We start from the raw sequence: 20429 nt of genomic DNA, 5'->3' as shown, positions 1-20429 counted from the left end.
CAGTAAATCAAAATCTTGGAGAAAGGTCTGAATTTAGTTTTTTTATGTAATAAAAATGTTATTCCCCTCAATAATAAACACGAGGTTCTGCAGATGCTGGAAATCCAGACTTGCGCACATAAAATGCTGGAGGAACACAGCAGGTCAAGCAGCTTCTATGGAGAGGAACAAGCAGTCGCCTTCTCAGCCCAAAGGTATTTATTCCATCCCATAGATGCTGCCTGAGCTGCTGAGTTCCTCCAGTATTGTGTGTATGTTATTCTTCTCAGTGTTGATTTTATGAAAATACCTGAAGTTCATTCACAGTGCCATTTAGATTTGCATAACCTCTCAAGAGTGGTTTCAGACAGCTATTTGCCAAAAGAAGAATCATTAAACCGATCATTCCTTTACAGGCAACAGCTGAAGCCAATAATCTAGCTGCTGTTGCAGGAGCAAAAGATATCTACAACAAAGCGATGGAGATGGTATGTAATTACAGGGTCTCTGCAAAAATTAGCTTTGTTTTGGATTCTTCTACAATGCATTGTATATAATTTAATGGTATTGAGTATATACTAGCCTTATTTCCCCTAGTGGTGGTGTTCTTTCTAATTAACAGTCACAAATTGAAGGGAGCTACGCTAATTTCCACACTGATTAGCTTGTTTGAATTTTATTGCCTACCAATAATTTTGTGCAGTCCACAATGCATTCTACGTTGTATAGTAATTTTAATTTTTTTCAATTTTTAAATATTATAAATTAATTGCACCCACCTAGTTGTGCCTTTGTAGTATACTGTTTGCTGGTAGCAGATACAAATCCAAGTGGTTACCAAGTTTTGGTATCTGCTAAAGCCAACTTCCTAATAAACAAGATTAAAACTGTAAATTTTTTTCCCCCTTTGTAAATTTTCAATTTTGTATTGATTTTTAGTTTGAGTTATAGCCAAGCCCTTGACTAGTACTCTGTCGGATCTTTATTTCAATGGATTGGATCTAAATTCCGTTTAATTACTACACGGTAATGGTGCAACTTGACGCTGTCAGGAAGGACATATGAATATTTAAAAAATTATAAAAAGTGAGCTTTGATATCTCAGACTTGACAGTCTTTTAATTTAATTTACTCTTTTGATTACCCACACTTTGTGATTTCATTGTGCAAAAGCAAAATGGTAGCCATTCAGTCCATTATGCCCTGTTATCTCTAATTATGCTTTATGATGTTTTATTTCTCTTGTACATTGTCATAGTCATAAATATTTAATGTTTGAGCATATATCCTGTCCCCTTCAGAAGGTATTATTTAATCTACTTCCACCAACTTTTTGGGAGAATTTCAAGGCTAGGTGATGCTTCTAAGCAAAATATTCCAGTGCAAATAGAGAATTGCCCAGGCATATCTGGCTATATCTACTCTGATTAATTTACAACACAGTGTCAAAGATCAGGAAGCTAAAGGAAGGCACCATTAACTTTGCTACCATGGAGTATTTAATTTGCCATTAAACTTCTCATTGCTGCTCATGTAGCCCACTTGGCTCCTGATTCGATTATGGGCACAAAATGCTAAATTCTAGAAGCACCCCATACCCATGTACAGTAAGATGATGAACATTCAGATATGGACCAGTAAATTTAAAAATTCATGCCATAACATGACAACGTAACGGATCTGATTGCTTGCTATTTGTATTTGGCATCCTGCACCCTGAGGTCGCCACTGATGGAACCTTGACTATACCATTATAGATTCTCTACAAGAGCAGGAATGTTCCATGGCAAAGTGCTGATCAGATTCTTATTTGCTGCTTAAGACAAATCGTGGGTGTGTTAAATGCTTTCCGCTTAGGGATTGCACTCAAGACTAATACTTGAGCAGCCTGACACAATCCAGGAAAAACCAGCTGCTTGACTGATGCAGTCCATCGTCCTGATCATTCACTCCTTCAATTACTGATACACAATGGCTAGGTAATTGGGTTTTAATTTAAGAAAGTTTGATCTCAAAATAGAGATCTACTGAAAATAGGGGGCCCATCTACATCTCTAGATATCATGAATACTTAGTGAGAATCAACATGAACTAACTGAATTGTGGAACAGACTGGATAAACTGTTCGACGTATTGATAACCTTGGTACAAATGCAAAGTACTGTAGGTGCTTAGAATCTGAAATTGTAGTCCTGGAGTTGTAAGGAGTTCAGACAGCACCTGTGGAGAGAAACAGTTAATGCTTCAGGATACTAACTTTTCATGAGCCTGTAACGTTAATTTTTTCCCTCCACATATGCCAGCATTTTCTGTTTGATGCCTGTTGAAACGGTTATGAATTTGGATGACTGCCATGCTTTGAATCTACAAACATCTCCTGAATTCTTGATTTGTAATTTTCTGGAGAAAGGAACTAATGAATATTGTGGAGATGAGGAAAATCATGTTGATTATAAGTGGGTTTTGAGAAAGCATCTAGAGCAGTGGTTCTCAACGTGGGGCGTACGCCTCACAGGGGGGTAGTTTGATTTTTAAGGGGGGCAATTCGAGAATGAGTTATTAACAATGAATTTTTTCTAGTAAGTCTGAGTATGAGTGTGTGTGCGAGTTAATACATATGTGTATATACAGTATGCATACATAAAAATACTTGTGTATGTACTGTATATATAGTGTATCACCATCATTACAACCATCAAATGGTTTTCATAATTAAATTAATGAATTGACTGATGTAGGAAGGAATGAATGAACAAGTCCAAACGCGTAAGAAACTCGTAAGAGGTCGCGCCAATGCTGCTTTTTGCAGTAGCTTTCGGTTCTTGGTGGTGTGAAGGTGTGTACATTGCGTCATCTCTTTAAACAGTGTACCTGTCTTTGTATGCTGTAGAAATGAATCGGCATTGTTTTATTTATTATTATTTTAATGTCACTTAATGTTCTTTTTTTTTACAATTTCTTAGTAATTTCTTCCTCAGAACTTTAACAGTCCTTTGGTTCTTTTATTTTTCTCTTTCATGAATGCCATGTTCTTTGGAAGCTTGTTTAAACCAAGTTAATGGTCTTTTAGGCTTCCTCCAGGTGAATAGGAGTTCACTTTTTGAATAATAAGAATTATATATCACCACCAGGGGCATCAGGATTTTAGAGGTGATTAGGTGGGGCATGGCCAAAAAAAGGTTGGGAACCACTGATCTAGAGGAATATGAAATGCACAGAACTTATATATTTTTTCCTTTTGCCCATTAAAAGCTTTAAGGCATTTCTTTAGTCGGCTATTTTAAACAAGACATTCTGCAAATGCTCGACATCCAGAGCAACATATACAGAATGCTGGAGACACTCAGCAGCTCCATTACCATTTATGGAGGGGGATAAGCATTTGATGTTTTGGGCCGAGATCCTTCATCGGGATATTGAAATGCAACTTTTAAAATATTTGGAAATTTATTTAATGAATTTAGTACTGAAGTACTTTCTATTGAAATAATAGAACTGCAAATGATCAGAGCATGCTCAGATCATGGTTTTAGTATATACCACACATTAATATATAGTGAGTAATCTCTCAGCAGTTGTTGCACTGCTTTTTGATATTATTTGATATTTGATACGTTCCCCATCTTCACCAAGAGGTCCAATATTTTAAAATATAATACAGCGAAATAATATCAAGCCAGGCTTTAATTTATTTCAGTCAGTGATGTTAAGGTAAGTGATATGAAGTGAGTTCTTAAATTGATGTGGAGAGAATGCTTGCCTTCATGTTTAACTTGATTATATTAATTAATAGTATATTGAAGAAATATGAATGTATTTGTTCTACAGTTTTGTGGGGGAGATAAGCCTTACATAGCACCAGCAGATCTGCAGCAGCAACACCTGACCTTAAAAGAAGCTTCTATCAAGCAGTTTCGCTCAGTTAAGAAAATGGGCGGGGAAGAGTTCTGTCAGCGTTACCAAGAGCAACTTGAGCAAGAAATGGAGGAGAACTATGCAAATTTTGTAAAGCACAATGACAGCAAAAATATTTTTTATGCTGCCCGTACACCTGCCACGCTCTTTGCTGTGATGTTTGCCATGTACATTATCTCAGGAGTGACTGGATTTATTGGTTTGAACTCGATAGCTTCTTTATGCAATATCGCAATGGGAGTGGCTCTAATATCCCTCTGCACCTGGGCTTACACTAAGTATTCTGGTGAATTCAGAGAATTTGGAGCAATCATTGATCAAGTGGCTGAAACTATATGGGAACAGGTGAGTGTTATCCTTTCACCACTTCCTTGCCTTTATTGCAAATGAGGTTTTAAGAATTTGATATTTTTTTTAAAAGTTTAGTATTAATGTTAAATATGTAATTTAATACTGGTTTTAAGTAAATGGGGAACAGAAGTTTTCAGAGGTTTTCACTGAATCATTTGGCTGCGAGTTTTACAAGTAGTATGCTGTGCTGCTACTTGCTCTAATTCAATCTCTATTGTCTTTTCCAAGTAAAATTTCCTTACCATCATGTTCAGGTTCTGCTTCTATATCTTTGCTTGGCAAAATTAAATGAAAATTCTATTTTCTGAATTGCAGTTTACAATTATCAGCAAATGAAAGTGAAGATGAACAGTTTAAATTTGATTTCAGGAATTGCCCATTCATCTTCCACTTTGACATCCCTAAATGAAATTTAGGAAGAAGTTGGTACTATTTTCAGCTTGGTTCTTGGAAGTTTATCCCCACCCCTCCACTCAAAGGGCTGCTTTCTTGTACCATTAAGTCACTGGTATGATTTGTTATTTTGTTAGAAAGATTGATGTTCATCATCTTACTGTTCATTGTTTGTAGAGAGAGTAAATAGAGGGCTTAACACATCTTCGAATTGCACTGGTTTAATTATCAGCGAGGAGAATATAGTATTTCTCATCTGGACTGACTGTGGTCTCCTGATAAGGAAGTCAAGGATTTTGGTGCAGACGGAGGTCCAGAAGACCAGGTTCTGAAGCTTACTTATTAGTACAGGTTCGGAATTAAGAATTTTCCTGATTTCAGAGTTCCTCCTTATTGGTCCTGGGACCCACCCGCGGATACCAAAAAACACGTATGCTCAAGTCCCTTATTTAACCTGTCTCAGTGCGGGTGGACATTAGGACCTGGCGGAGCTCCGGACCTATGCACATCCTCCCGTATACTTTAAATCATCTGTAGATTATTTATAATAAATAATACAATGTAAATGCTATGTTAAATAGTTGTTATACTGTATTGTTTAGGGAATAATGACAAGAAAAAAATTTATTTCCAACAGAAACATTCAATAAAACATAAAAATATACAGCTTCAAATTAACCAAATCAAACACATGGTAAATGACTTATTTGAATAAATGTAGAACGTCACTGTCACTATAAAACTTCAGTAACTTGTCTTTCTGTTTCTTTAAATCATATACAGTGGTAGCTCCGACACCATATTCTTCAGTAAGGCACTGCACAGACACACCACGATCAAGCCTCTGCAATAACTCCACTTTCTGCATTATTGATAATGATGGATGCTTTCTTCTCTCTTTCTCATTGTTACCCATAGGGGTATCTGCAGCTCTTTTCGACATTTTCACAGTGAAATTAAACACGAAGTCAACAGTGAACACAAAATATCAGTGAACAGCAAATGCACATGTGACCAGCACGAGCACTGTGCCACAACTGACGTCTGGCGGCCTCTACTAGTGCTGCCATGTCACACCTGAGTGACGTCAGCTGTTGGCAAAAAGACTTGTGTTTTCGGAGCTTTTTGGATTTCAGAATTTCGGATAAGGGATTGTGGACCTGTACTGAGAGGGACGATGGTGTAATCAATAGGCAACAGGCTGACTTGGGTATTGCTGTTGTCCAGGTAGTATTACAGCAGGGCCAGATCCTTGCTTAGGCAAGAGTTTAGGCACGATCAACCTCTCAACGCATTTCATCACAGTTGCTATGAGTGCAACTGTACAATAGTCATTGAGGCAGCTCACCTCATTTTGGGCACTGGTATGATTGTCGCCCTTTTGAATCAAGTGGGAACCTCTAACTGCAGCAGTGAGAAATTGAAAATGCCCTTTAACACTCCAGCCAGTTGTCAGCACAGGTTTTCAGTGCCCTACCAGGTACACCGTTGAGGCCTGACGCCTTGTGAGGGTTCTTGAAAGATATTCTGATGTTGGCCTAAGACAGATATCAGTGTCACCAAATGCTGCAGGGATTCGAATGGGTATAGTTTTATTCTCTTTCAAAGCATGTATACATAACAAGCATTGAATGAAGCATCAGTCATTTATGATGTTGGGTTTCGCCTTGTAGGAAGTGATGGCCTGCAAGCCGTGACAGAGCTGATGTACATCCAATTCTCTAACTTAACTCGAATTTGCTATTTTGCTCTTAAGATAGCTTTCTGTGTTTTAGATAATTGTTCTTGATTGCCAAGTTCTAGCCCTCAGAAGACTGCAAATCTCATGGTTCATCTTTGGCTTCTGGTTTGGGTACATCCACACAGGTCTTGATGAAGTCAGTGACAACTGGCATTCCATTCAGATCTGAAGATGAATCCCTGAATGTTGTCCAGTCCACCAATCCATGCTTCCCTTAACTATATCTTTGTAATCCTCACCAGTGGTGCTGTGGTCCTCAGTCTCTACCTGTATGCCAGGAGTAGAAGTACAGCCAGGTAATCAGAATTGCCCAAGTACAGGCGTGGGATGGCACAGTAGATATTCTTGATGATGGTGTAACAGTGGTCAAGCATGTTGGCTCCTCTGGTTCCACAGGTGACATATTTATGGTAATTTGAGGTTTTCTCAAGCTGACCAGGTTAAGATCCTCCGCAATGATCAAGAAGACATCAGGATGTGCTATCTCGTAACTGCTGAATACGGTGCTCACTCCTCTAGTACCGGCCTGATGTTGGCCAGGGGTAGAATGGTGATGGTGGAAATTTCCCTCGGTAGGTAAATTGGACAACACTTGATTGCTGAATGTTCCACGTTGGGTTCTTCCATCTTCCTATCCAATTACAGGAGATGCAATGTCTAAACCTCCCTTCCCAGTATCTAGGGACCCAACACTCTTTCCACAGAAGCAATAATATACTCTGCTCACAATTTAGTGTTGCATTTTCTGTTCGTGATATGGCACCTCTACTTTGGAAAAATTGAACTGAAAAAAACTAATGGAGAGCATAAAATTTGAGAAAATCAGTAAAATAATATAAAAGCAGTCAGTGAAACCTTTGAGTATTTAATAAGTAGAGAGTAGCTATAGTATGCATTGATCCCTTGAAGGACAAGACTGGGGAGAGAAATTCTAAATAATTTGGATTGGTCTTTAGAGGTTTTAGATAAATATTTTGTTGATCTCAAAGGAAATTACAGGGTCACAGTAGCATTACAAGTGCACAGATATACAAATATTAGAAGAGAAGTAAGAAAGAATTTTTTAAAAAGTTACTTCAAACAGTCTAACAAGAGTGGGTCATCACTTCCCTGGCTATAGGTTGACTCATAGAGCCTAATGGCCGAGGGGAAGAATGACCTCGTATAGTGCTCTTTGAAGCAGCATAGTTGTCTTCGTCTGCATGCCACCTTGGCTAAACAGAGGAGCACTTTAGTAGTAGACTATGAGGAACATTGTCCAGAATTGCCAGGATTTTCCGTAGGGTCCTCTGTTCTACCACAGCCTCCAGTGTGTCCAGTTTGGCTCCAATAACAGAGCCAGCCTTTCTAATCAGTTTATTGAGTCTGTTGGCATTACCCCGTGTTGATGTCATTTCCCCAGCAGACTGATAGAACATGTGAAGGAGAGGCCTGTGTACTCAAAGGACCTCAGTCTCCTCAGGAAGAAGAGGTGACTCTGGCCCTGCTTGTACACAGCCTCTGTGTTGGTGCTCCATTTAAGTCTGTTATCCAGGTGCATCACCAGGTACTTGTAGATCCTTACCACTTCCATGTCCTCACCATCAATGGTAACAGGGATCAGTGCAGAGTTAGACCTACTAAAGTCCTCCACCAGGGCTCTGTATTCATCCTCCCACCCCTTTATATATCCAACTTTGCTGAGTCATCAGAGAATTTCTGCAGATGATGTGACTCAGTGTTGTAACTGAAGTCTGGGATATACAAGGTAAACAAGAGGAGAGCCAATACAGCCCCATGTGGCCTAGTGCTACTTGTAGCCATGTCTGACACAACTCTGAAGCTGGCATAGACTGTGGTTTACCAGTAAGGTAGTCCATTATCCAGGAAGTGCTAACCTGTATTGAACAGAGCTTTCCCCCCAGCAATATGGGCTGTATGGTATTGAAGTCTCTAGAAACATCAAAAAACATGATCCTCACAGTGCTGCCCTGCTTATCCTTGTGGGATAATGGGCTCTGTTCAGCAGGTAGATGATGGCATCGTCAAATCCAATGTGCTCCTGGTAGGCAAACTGAGAGGATCAAGGGCTAATCTGACCAGGGGTTGGAAGTGAGCCAGGATCAGCCTCTCTAGGGGCTTCACTATGTGAGGTCAGGGCCGCTGGATGGAAGTCATTCAGGACTTGCAGTCGGCCCTTCTTGGGTACTGGGACCACCCATGATGTTTTCCACACAGTTGGGACCCTTTCCAGGCTGGGACTTAGATTGAAAATGCTCTGGAGAATTCCGCACAACAGCTCAGCACATTCCTTCAGGACCTTCGGGTTCACACCATCCCATCCTAATGCTTTGCTGTGTCTGAATTTTCCCAGAGCCCTTCTCACCTGCTCAGTAGTGAAGGTGAGTCCATGATGACTGGGGGGGTTGCTGAAAGTGGGAACTGGGGGAGGTGAAGGTCAGGATGATAGCAGTTGGTATGTGGAGATGTGGATGGTAGCTGCAGGGCAAGGTGGGAATGTAGACAGTGGTAGGCTGTGTTGTTCATCCACGTGTTGAACTGGAGGGGGTAGGAGGGGAGGCATTGGTGCTGAGGGAGCATTAGAAGCCTCAGCACCTGGACTAGCGTGTCTAGGGGGTGTGAACAGGAGGGCAGTTGTCAAACCTATTGAAGAATTGGTTTAACTCATTACCCCACTCACAGCTGCATTCCAAGGCTCTGCAGCCTTGATGTTCTTTATGCCTCTCCATATCTCCTGTGTGCTGCTCTGCCCAAGCTTGTTCTCTTTTAGCTCCCTCTGCACATGTTTCAATTCCTCCCTGTCTCCTGATCTAAAGGCTCTCTTTTTGTGATTGAGAAGAGCCTTCAGATCACTGATGGCTCATAGTTTGTTGTTAGGGAAGTAGCAAATAGTCCTTGATGGTGTTACATTGTCCACATAGAAGTTGATGGTAGCCAGTGATGCAATCAGTAAGCTCGTTAATGTCCTTCCCATATGGTTCACTAAGCACATTACAGTCAGTAATCTCAAAGCAGTCTTTCAAGGCCTCAACGGCCCCTGGAGACAATTTCTTTACTATCTTGGTGGTAGCTAGCTGTTGCTGTACTTTGGGCTTGTACACGGGCAGGAGGTGAACCAGGTTGTGATCTGATCTTCCAAGTGGGGGCGGAGCTGTGTGCATCTTTAATATTTGTGTAAAAGAGATCCAGTGTTGTATTTTCCCTGGTGTGGCACTTGACAAACTGATTGAAGGTGGGTTGGGTTGTTGAGAGAGAAACATGGTTGAAGTCCCCTGATACTGCAATGAACGCATTGTGGTGTTGAGTCTGGGATCTCCTGTATGACATCACACACAGCATCAGGACTGCGTCAGAAAGGCAGAATATAGACAACGAGTGATATGGTGTGGCTGATCTTGTCATATTACATCACATTAATAATAGATCATTGAAGGCTGTGCAGAAACTGAACCTTAAAACCAATTCTATCATTAGAGGAAAACATACTAGGCAAATGGATGGGGCTATAGATCAACAAGTTTCCTGGATCTAATAGCCTGCTAGAATCTTAAGTGGCTACAAAGGTGATGGAAACTTTGGTTGAAATTTGTCAAAAAACCCTGGTAACACAAGGTCCCAGAGGGTGGGAAGTTGCAAGTATAACACTGCTATTCAAAAACAGAAGAGCATTGGATATCTGGCTAAGCTGTCCTGTCATTTGTATCAATGGATAAATTGTTAGGATCCTTTAAGGGGACATTCAAAGAATTATAAGACAGTCAAGCAGAGTCAAATCGGTTTTTATGAAAGGGAAATATTGTGTGACAGATTTATTAAGGATGTGATAAGAATGGTGTATAATACCCAATAAATGTCATATAATTGATTTCCAAAAGATACTCAGTAGTGTCATGAAAGGTTACTGAACAAGAGTGCATGGGGTCAGTGCTACCTAACAGTTACAATAATCCAGGTTAAATTTTAATTTCATGACTGGGTTTCTGCTGGGTGCTTGCTTTTTTCCCCACATTGTGCTGGTAGTTAATAGGCTAGTCTAATTCCACCCCCCCCCCCCCCCAACGCACACACGCATTTATGTGTGGGGGGCATATGAGAGAGTAATGAAGCAGGGCTACAAAAATAATTGGAGGGATGGAACTGCTAGGATTACTGTGGGAGCCAGCATTGATATGTTGAGTTATACAGATGTGTCTTGTAATAAACAATAAATGGCTCAGATTGATAGGGTAGAGGCTAACTGCAGAAACTAAAGTTGATGTAAATGGATCCGTTTCAGATTTATAATCAGTGGGTGCCACAGGGATTAGTTCTGGGGCTTCAGCTATTTGCAATATATTTTATATGGGAACCAAGGGTACACTGGGAACCTTCTTAGCACTACCTCAAAGCTGACTGATTCATATGTGCAAACACGAGGAAATCTGCAGATGCTGGAAATTCAAACAACGCACAAAATGCTGGTGGAACACAGCAGGCCAGGCAGCATCTATAGGGAGAAGCACTGTCGACGTTTCGGGCCGAGACCCTTCGTGAGTCCTGATGAAAAGTCTCGGCCTGAAACATCGACAGTGCTTCTCTCTATAGATGCTGCCTGGCCTGCTGTGTTCCACCAGCATTTTGTGTGTGTTGTTTGATTCATATGTGGTTCCTTCTGCTTTTGGTCCTCCAATCTGAACACTCACAGGTACATATCCACCAGTACTATTCCTTGAAAAGAAATGGACATCAGCTTAAGTTGTGTGTTTTACCAGGAACCTGGTATAAAGCTCCTGACCTCTCAGTACTTGGGACCTGACATGAACCTCTGTCCTCGGGCAATCCTACATCAATGAATTGATACAGAAGGCATCTGGTAGTGCTGGCCCAAGACCGAGTGAAGCAGCCACTCCGCACTGGGAAATGTGGCTTAAGGTTGTACTCTGGCTGCACAGTGAGTGCAGACTTTGAGAATAGTGACATTTGATCTTTATTGAAGAATTGCATTTCCCCTATGGTCTTTCATCACTTCTTGTTGGATGGAGATTTCTCAGTGGTGACAAGCTCAGGGATAGTTACTGACCTTCGAATGTGTTACCACAGAGAAATCTTGAGTTTGGAGATCTGTGTATACCAAGGGGGAGAGTAGCTGATGATGGCAAAGGCTTATTTGTTTGTTCTATTCTACTCCTCCTCTTTGCTGCCTTTGCTTATTTTGTTTTCTGCACTCTGGTTGAACACCCTAGTCGGGCAGTCTTTCATTGATTCTGTTATAGTTACTCTTTTATAGATTTGTGGAGTATGCCTGCAGGGAAATGAAACTCAGTGAGATACAGGTACTTTGATAATAAAATTTATTTTGAACTTTGAAAATATAGGGAAAGAAATGTCAGGTTATCCACTTTGGAAGGAAGAATGGAATGCAAATTATTTTAAATGGCATGTGTTTTGAGGTTTAAATAGATCTAAGCCCTAGTGCATGAAAGGCAGGTGCAGCAAGTAATTAGCATGGCTAGTGTACACTGGCTTGCACTGCAAGGGAGAAGATGTATAAAGTACAGGTTTTGATATAACTTTATAGAGTATAGGCAAGGTTGCATCTTGTATACATCGAGCATTACAGCACAGTACAGACCCTTCGGTCCACAAAGTTGTGCCGATTTTTTAACCTACACTAAAATTAACCTAACTCTTGCCTTCTATGTAGCCTTTCAGTTTCTCTTATCCATGTGACTAGCTAGGAGTTTCTTAGATGTTCCTGTGTCCCTAATGTATCTGCCTGTACCACCACCCTGGCAGTGACACACCACTTTTTAAAAGAATTCTCCTATGCCCCCACCCCCGCCATACTTCCAATCACCTTAAAATTATGCCCTCTCATATTAGCTATCTCAACTTCTTTCTGCATCTGTAGCTGAGAGGTGGATAAGGTTGGCATGTGGATCAATGTGGTTTATCAGTCTATGGCATTAGCACTGCTCGTCTCCATAGACACTGACTGTTTTCTCTTTTTGTTTTCCATTGTCTGCAGTTTTTAGCCCTGGCAGTTTCTGATGAACTTCAATTTCTTTTTCCCTACAGATTCTGCCTGAGCTGTTGGGAATTCTTAGCATTCTCCTTTATTTCAGATTGCTTACAGCCATTATATTTTGTATTTCAATTCTAGCAGATTTTTTCTCTCTCCTCAGCTCTCCCATTTATACCTCCAGATTAGCTTCATTATCAAGGCTTATACACTCTCTCCTGGATGACATCAATATGTGTTGTCCATGTTGGTATCCACTCATATTCCCTTTCTCTTTATTCTTGCCCCTTCACAAATTTAAGTATGCCTATATTCTAAATTTTTACAGTTCTGAAGAAGGGTTGGCAACCTGAAATATGAATTGCTTCTCCTCAATAGATGATGCATGGCCTGCTGAATACTTTCAGCACTCCATGACCTCTTTAAGCAAATATTTCAAGATGAACTGTAGAGCATAAAAAATTGGAGGATTTAACCATTTGATTTGATCAAATTTGACCATTTGAGCCTCGGCTGCCATTCAGTACAAATGACTTGTACCTCCCCATAACCTACGAGTCCCTATAAATAACTGATCCATGTACAATGATGCAGCCTCCACACTCAGTAGTGAAGAAAACTAAAGATTCTTAGCAACACAAAATGCTGGCAGAACTCAACAGGCCAGACAGCATCTATGGGAGGAGGTAGTGACGACGTTTCAGGCCAAAACCCTTCATCAGAAGTGAAGTAACATGGGATGGTCGAGGGGGGATAAGAAATGGGGGGAGGGATGAAGTAGAGAGCTGGGAAGTGATAGGCTGGAGGGAAATGGGCTAGGAGGAAGGTGGAGAATTATGGGAAATGAAAGAAAGAGGTAGGGCTAGGGGGAGATTATAGTGAGGGAGAGCGGGGGGAAGAGAGAAAGAGAACCAGACTAAAATTATAGATGGGGATGGGGTAAGGGGGGGGGCAGGGGTATCAACGGAGGTCATCTTCCTTTTTTTAGAGAAAGGGGCTTCCCTTTGTCCACTATCAACTCTGCCCTCCCATCGCGTCTCCTGTATTTCACGCACCTCTGTCCTCACCCCATCCCCCCCGCCAGCCCACCAGGGATAGAGTCCCCCTGGTCCTCACCTATCACCCTCCCAGCCTACAGATCCAATGTATAATCCTCTGTAACTTCCACCACCTCCTACAGGATCCCACCACCATCCACGTCTTCCCCTCCCCCCTACTCTCGGCTTTCCGCGGGGATCACTCCCTACGCAACTCCCTTGTCCATTCATCCCCCCCCATCCCTCCCCACCGACCTCCCTCCAGGCACTTATCCCTGCAAACGGAAGAAGTGCTACACCTGCCCCCACACTTCTTCCCTCACCACCATCCTAGGCCCCAGACAGTCCTTCCAGGTGAGGCACCACTTCATCTGCAAGTCAACTGGGGTGATATACTGTATCCGGTGCTCCCGATGTGGCCATTTATACATTGGGGAGACCCGCCGCAGACTGGGAGACCATTTCACTGAATACCAGCGCTCAGTCCTCCAGCAGTGGCGAGATCTCCCTGTGGCCACACACTTCAATTCCACAGACCACTCCCACTCCGATATGTCTGTCCATGGCCTCCTCTACAGTCAAGATGAGGCCACACGCAGGTTGATGGAGCAACACCTTATTTCCCACCTAGGCAGCCTCCTTCCTGCGGGCATGAACATTCAACTCACAGACCTCTGTTGATAACCCTGCCCCCCCCCCCTTTACCCCATCCCTATCTATAATTTTAGTCTGGTTCTCTTTCTCTCTCTTTCCCCCCTCACTATAATCTCCCCCCAGCCCTACCTTTCTTTCTCTTTTATTTCCCATAATTCTCCACCTTCCCCCAGCCCATTTCCCTCCAGCCTATCACTTCCCAGCTCTCTACTTTATCCCTCCCCCCACTTCTTATCCCCCCTTGACTATCCCATGTTACTTCCCTCCTGATGAAGGGTTTCGACCCAAAACGTCGTCACTACCTCCTCCCATAGATGCTGTCTGGCCTGCTGAGTTCTGCCAGCATTTTGTGTTGTTATTTATTTCCAGCATCTGCAGATTCACTTGTGTTGCCTTTAAAAATTCTTAGAACTCTGAACGTTCCTCCTCTGCATTTACCTTGTTAAAACCCCTCAGCGTCTTGTTTCACATTCTTCAATACTCCAAAGTCAAGTTCTTGCCAGCTCAAACTTTCCTCATTGCCTAGAATCAACCTTGTGTATCATTCTTTAAATATGGAGACCAAAATAATGCACTTATATAGTTATAGCAAGACTTTACTACTCTTGTACTCATTCCTTCCATTTTCCTTTTCTAATTACAGTGTCCACTTTGTTTCATATCAGGATCCAATTTAATATCACCAGCATATGTCATGAAATTTGTTAACTTTGCAGCAGCAATACAATGCCATACATAATGCAATTCATTTATATTTTTCTATATTTATTAAGTTATGTATATTAAATAAATTAAGAATAGTAATGCAAAAACAAGTAAAAAGTTAGGTTGTGTTTATGGGTTCAGTGTCCATTTTAGGAATTGCATGGCAGAGGGGAAGAAGCTGTACCTGAATCGCTGAGTATGTATCTTTAGGGTTCTGTACCTCCTTTCTGATGGTAACAGTGAGAAAATGGTATGCCTTGGGTGAGGGGGGGTCCTTAATAATGGATGCTACCTTTCAGAGGCACCGCTCCTTGAAGATGTCTTGGATACTACTAATACTTGTACCCATGATGGAGCTGACTAATTTTACAATATGCAAAAACACCTAGATCTTTCTACAATCAATTTGCATTCTCAGTGTGTAAACAAAGTTCATTTCAACTTTGCGTTCCTATGTGTTATACAGTATTCCATCTGACAAATCTTGCTTTTGTTTTGAGCTATTTACCTTTGCAGACAGCCTTTCTCGCAACTTGCTTTCCAGCACCCTTACAGTCGCTGTAATAGTACATGCTGCATTGGTTCCTTCATTCACAATATAAGAGCTTAATCACTACGTCTTGGTAGACAAGATGTTGAAGTAATGGGTGAATAAGGCCTATTACTTTCATGGAGTTTTCCAAACAGCAACATTCCAATCTCTGCCCTGCCTGTGGTTTTGGGGTAAAGTACATTGTGGAGTACAGTGCTTTGAACTCTCAGGGGTTGGCTCCAAACTTGCAATCTACCTCCAGAAGCAAGGAGTTGTAGGGCATTAGAAGAAAGGAAACAAAACTAGAAATGAATTTAGGGCTGGTTGAGCAAGTGCAGGATCTAAAGACTAGATTCTGATTTATTACTGTCTCCTATTGTTTCTGAAATTGGTAAGTATATATGGGGGGGGGGAGGTGTTTTTAAAAGCATCTTTACCCAGTCTTTTAAGCAAAATAAGGATTCCTTGTCTCTGCTTATATTGATCATGAAACTGAATAAATTATATTGCACTATAAAATTGCAAAATATCACTCTTTAAGAAGGGAGGGGGGCAGGCAAAAGACTGAATTATAGGCTAGTTAGCCTGACCTCAGTGGATGGCAAGATGTTGGATTCTATTATTAAGGGTAAGGTTTCAGAGTACTTGGAAGCGCATGATAAAATAGGCCAAATCAGCATGGTCTCTTTAAATGGAAATATCTGAAAAATCTACTTGAATTATGTATTTGAGGAAATAATAGGTAGGATAGACAAAGGAGTGTCAATGGATGTTGTTTACTTGCATTTTCAGAAGGCCTTTGACAAGGCTGCTGTGCATGTGAGGCTGCTAAATAAGATATAAGTGCTCATGGTATTACAGGAAAGATACTAGCATGGATAGAAAATTTGCCTCCTGCCTGTCAGCCAGAATGGGAATAGCTGGGTCTATTCTGGTTGGTTGTTATTGACTAGAGGTAGTTCATAGGACTATTTTTGCACATTACCTTTCAATGATTTGTGTGTTGGAATTGATGGTTTTATGGCCAAGTTTGCAGATGATACAGAGATAGGTGATGGAGTGATGTCTGCGGAAGGACTTAGACTTGCAAGGGTAAGGAAGTGGTAAATGGATATAGTATAGGTAAACATACACTTTGGTAGAAGAAATAAAGATCTACTCCAGACTTTTCTCTAAACAGGGAACAAATTCAGAAATCAGAGGTAAAAAGGAACTTGGAGGTCATGAATTTCCTAAAGGTTAACTTGCAGGTTGAATTGGTAGAAAGGAAGGTAAATGCTATGTTAGCATTCATTTTGTGAGGACTAGTATAGGAAAGCAAGAAATAAAGCCTCAGCATTACAAGGCAGTGGTCAGACTGCACTTGGAGAATTCTGAGCAGTTTTACACCCCTAGTCTAAGAAAAGATGTGCTGGCATTGATGACATTCACAAGAATGTTTCATTCAGTGGATGGAACAGTTTTATTTATGCCTTTACCTCTCTGCCTGTACTTGTACTCACTGGAGTTTAGAAGAATGAGAGGTAATCTCATTAAAAACTATTGAATATTGAAAGGCTTAGAGTGGACATGGAGGAAGATCAGACCAGAGAGCACAGCCTCAGAATAGGACTTTCCTTTAGAACAGAGGAGGAACTTTAGCCAGAGGGTGGTGATTCTGTGGAATTCATTGCTGTGGAGGCCAATAATTGGATATTTTTAAAGCAGAAATTGATATGTAAGGGTGTAAAAGGTTACAAGGAGAAAGCAAGACAGTGGGGTTGGGAGGGATAATAAATCAGCCATGGTGGAATGGCGGAGCTGACTCTGAGCTGAATGGCCTAATTCTTCTCCTACATCTTACGGTCTTAACCAAAATCTTGCTTAACTAGATCATAACATGAGATGGTGGAAATAAGACAACATGTTTTAAGTAGTTCAAACAGTCAACAGCAAGTCCAGTGAGATCTAGGTTTTTATCGTGAGGCTTGGAGTACAATTTATAACTGTAGTTAGACCGAAGCAGGATTGTTCTGAGCAGTTTGGTTTGGTTTATTATTGTCACATACTGAGATGCAGTGAAAAGCTTCGTGCCACCCATAATTACATTGAGGTAGTTTAAAAAAGCAGTGCAGTGTTGCAGTTAGAGAAAGTGCAGGTAGGCAAAGTTCAAGGGACCACAAAAGGGGTTCTTGTCTATTCAGAGTTCTATTCAAGCGTCTGGTAACAGTGGGATTAGAAGCTGACCTAATATGTGCTATCTGGCCTTTTTAGCTTTTGCCTGAGGAATTTGTGGCAGAAATGAGAATTCAATTGGTATTCAAATCATCCTTGATTTTATTGAATGGCAGGACAGGGTTAAAGTGAAATATTAACTACTCCTGTTCAAATTAAGAAGGGGTTTGGGAATTAAAAGGAAGATTTGGGTTTCTCATTTAATGTTTGTTCCTGCTCTGGGATTGACCTGAATAAATCTTTCCCCTGGCTGTATCGTGCTCTGCAGACTGTCCTTGGATCTTCAGATTTAAGCTTTGCTTTCTAAACTTTAGTCTGTCTATACTTATCACTGTACACTAACTGCCTTTTCTTTCTTTTTTTCCTCGCAATCCAGCGGAGTCCAAAGAAGGTGAAAACCTTGTTTTCTGGAAAATTTGTTTATTGTAATTGTCCCAGTCAATCTTTTTGAGAAATAAAGTACTTTGTAGTCACTAACAAACAACTCCTTGTTTTAGGTGTTAAGCAAGCTGTTCACATCAGCTCGAGATAGAGTGATCCATCGTACTGTTACATCATCACTGAGGCTATCATCAAACAACAATAAGAAGAAAAACTAGCTGTTGTCCTTTCATGTTTTGGGATTGGGATGGAAGTGTGGACAATGACATGTACAGCATGAACTGGTCAGGGTTTTACTGCGCAGGAAGCTATAAATTGTACATGGCTAACTCAATGTAGGGTGCAGAGCTACTTATTTCTTAAGTGACATTAAAAACTGAGTTGAAAGTTGTGGTAAATGCATCTTAAGATCATGAACTTTTTAAAATTTAATTTTTATATATATATATATATATATAAGCCTTGTATTATCCATTGTATTATATAATGCCAGAATTGCACAATCAATAGTTAGCTTATTTTTCCACAACTTTCTTTGGTTGAACTTAGTTTTCCATTCCATTTTTAAATTCTTTATTCATATAGCTATTCTGAAGCTACTTAATGGGGAAACTTACAATGAACATATTTCTGCTTTCTGTTAGTATGTTTTTAAGTCTCCCTTTTTTTTCTTTTAACATTCCCATATTACAGGTGTTGAAGCCACTGAGTGACAGTTTGATGGAGGACAACATAAAGCAAACTGTAGCAAACTCCATCAAAGCAGGTTTGACTGAGCAGGGCTCCCAACATGCCAAATTAAAGACAAACTGACAATCCAACTTGCCTGGTTCTTTTGCTGTCAAGTGTTTGCTGTAGGTTCTGGACTTGGTGCATCAATTTATGATTATTCTGTGTAGATTTTGAAGTGAAAGTCCCAACTTCACTGGATGCTGCCATAAAGGTCTGAAGAAAGAAGGAATTTTGCTGGAGAAGATTTTAATAATGGATAGAAAATTACATTACTTAATAAAGTTCAGGGATAAATTAAAAACAAAATTAATTTTGAATGTTACTTATTGTCATGAACATAAATTGAATTTTCTTTTCAAGTCACCTCTAGTGCATTGGTGGATTTGTGTAATAGAATGATTTGTACTGAGTAATCTGTACAGATGAATCAATGGGATCATTTGAGGTGATACATAGAAAATCAGTCAGTGCATACTTCCTTTATTTTGTTAAAGTTCTGCTTTTATTACCAGTATTACAGTGCATGAATCCAAACTTTGTTAGGTTGAGAGTAATTGAAGCTTGCCAGGCCTTTTTTCCCTGAATACATACTGACAACATCATGCATCATTTACAGTTGAACTGCTGGGAGATTTCACCATTTCATTACTGCCACTAATCCATCCAACATGCTTTTCATTTTCCTTTTTAACAGTAAGTCCATCCACAAAGAACTGTTACCCATGGTTGTAAGTTAGTATTTGCCTGCACACTGCATTATCTTTAATTTAATTTTCTATCAAATTATGGACATGGGGCATGTATATGAAATATAAATATATAAATACCAAATTTTGTATCAAAGTTTTTGTAGTTAATGGCAAAATCTGGTACAGTGGTAGACTCCGTGCAGTTTATGTAAAGGACTGTTATTTGTGAGTGATGTAAGCATCAAAATGCATCAAATTTGAGGTTTTGATATATTTGTGATATTAACTGCCTTGAGCATTGCAATCCTACCCCTTATTGCAAAGCATTGGGAATGTTTGTTGTGGAATTCAGTTGTCTTCTGTTGCATTTTAAAGTTATTTCCTGTAATTTATTTTTCAATACATAATTAAAGTACTCTGATATTTCCTGCTTCTGTTTGTATTTTTTGGGTGAAATGAATTCTGCAAGATGTAATGGTCATTTAAGTGTCAAAACTTTTTTTAATTTAATACTTAATCTGTAAAATGTATCTAGGTCATATTGGCCTCATTTAAATGTACAAAGAAATGTGTTTCTCCCCCCCAAGAGTGCTTGTATCTGTATATAAAATCCGTAATGGGTAATATAAATTGTTTAGATACACATTGAACAATTTTCACAAACTTGCTGATTGTGCTTCAGAAACATTCTAATATTTCAGTATTGTATATTGTTGCTCAGATGGAATAAAGTAATTTAATTTGGCAGTAATAAAATTTTATTTTGCTCTTGTCAAAACAATTGAAAACTACTGAATCTGCAGTAACTGTTATGGATGAAGCTGTAATTGGTCTAGTTGGATGTATGTCTCAAAAGTCAGCTTGGAGTGGTTAGTTGGATCATGATTGATTAAATGTGAAGATATTCTGATGTCTGAATGTCATTGACAGGCACTGTTTGCATCATTTCAGTGTACCCTGACTCTGAAGCTTCAAAATAATCTGGTCAGCTCTAATTGAATCCAATTTGTGTATAGCACCAAAATATAGCTAAGGTTTCGACTTTAAGGTGGTGGTGTGATCACTTGAGTCTAGTAAAATGTTCTCTTAAGGGGTTGTCCTTGGG

The 20429-nt window shown here is 40.1% G+C and overlaps 1 protein-coding gene across 5 annotated transcripts in view; it reads left to right on the top strand.

The window, feature by feature from the left end:
- atl2 (atlastin GTPase 2) overlaps nt 1-20080 on the top strand; it is a 99148-nt gene extending 79068 nt beyond the window's left edge. For 2 of the 5 annotated variants that reach the window (XM_073051501.1, XM_073051503.1), the window contains exons 11-13: nt 396-467; nt 3808-4239; nt 18597-20080. In XM_073051501.1, coding sequence (XP_072907602.1) covers nt 396-467; nt 3808-4239; nt 18597-18716 — 624 coding nt within the window. In that variant the 3' untranslated portion in view covers nt 18717-20080. Of the gene's footprint in view, nt 1-395; nt 468-3807; nt 4240-17898; nt 17914-18019 lie in introns of all 5 variants that reach the window. The other 3 variants (XR_012099662.1, XM_073051502.1, XM_073051504.1) reach the window with 3 other exon arrangements.
- The last annotated feature ends 349 nt before the right edge of the window (nt 20081-20429 follow it).

This window comes from Hemitrygon akajei, chromosome 7 (genome assembly GCF_048418815.1).
Source record: "Hemitrygon akajei chromosome 7, sHemAka1.3, whole genome shotgun sequence".
NCBI classification, from domain to species: Eukaryota; Metazoa; Chordata; class Chondrichthyes; order Myliobatiformes; family Dasyatidae; genus Hemitrygon; species Hemitrygon akajei.
Note: the sequence above shows the minus strand (reverse complement) of the source record. Positions and strands in the feature narration are given on the sequence as shown.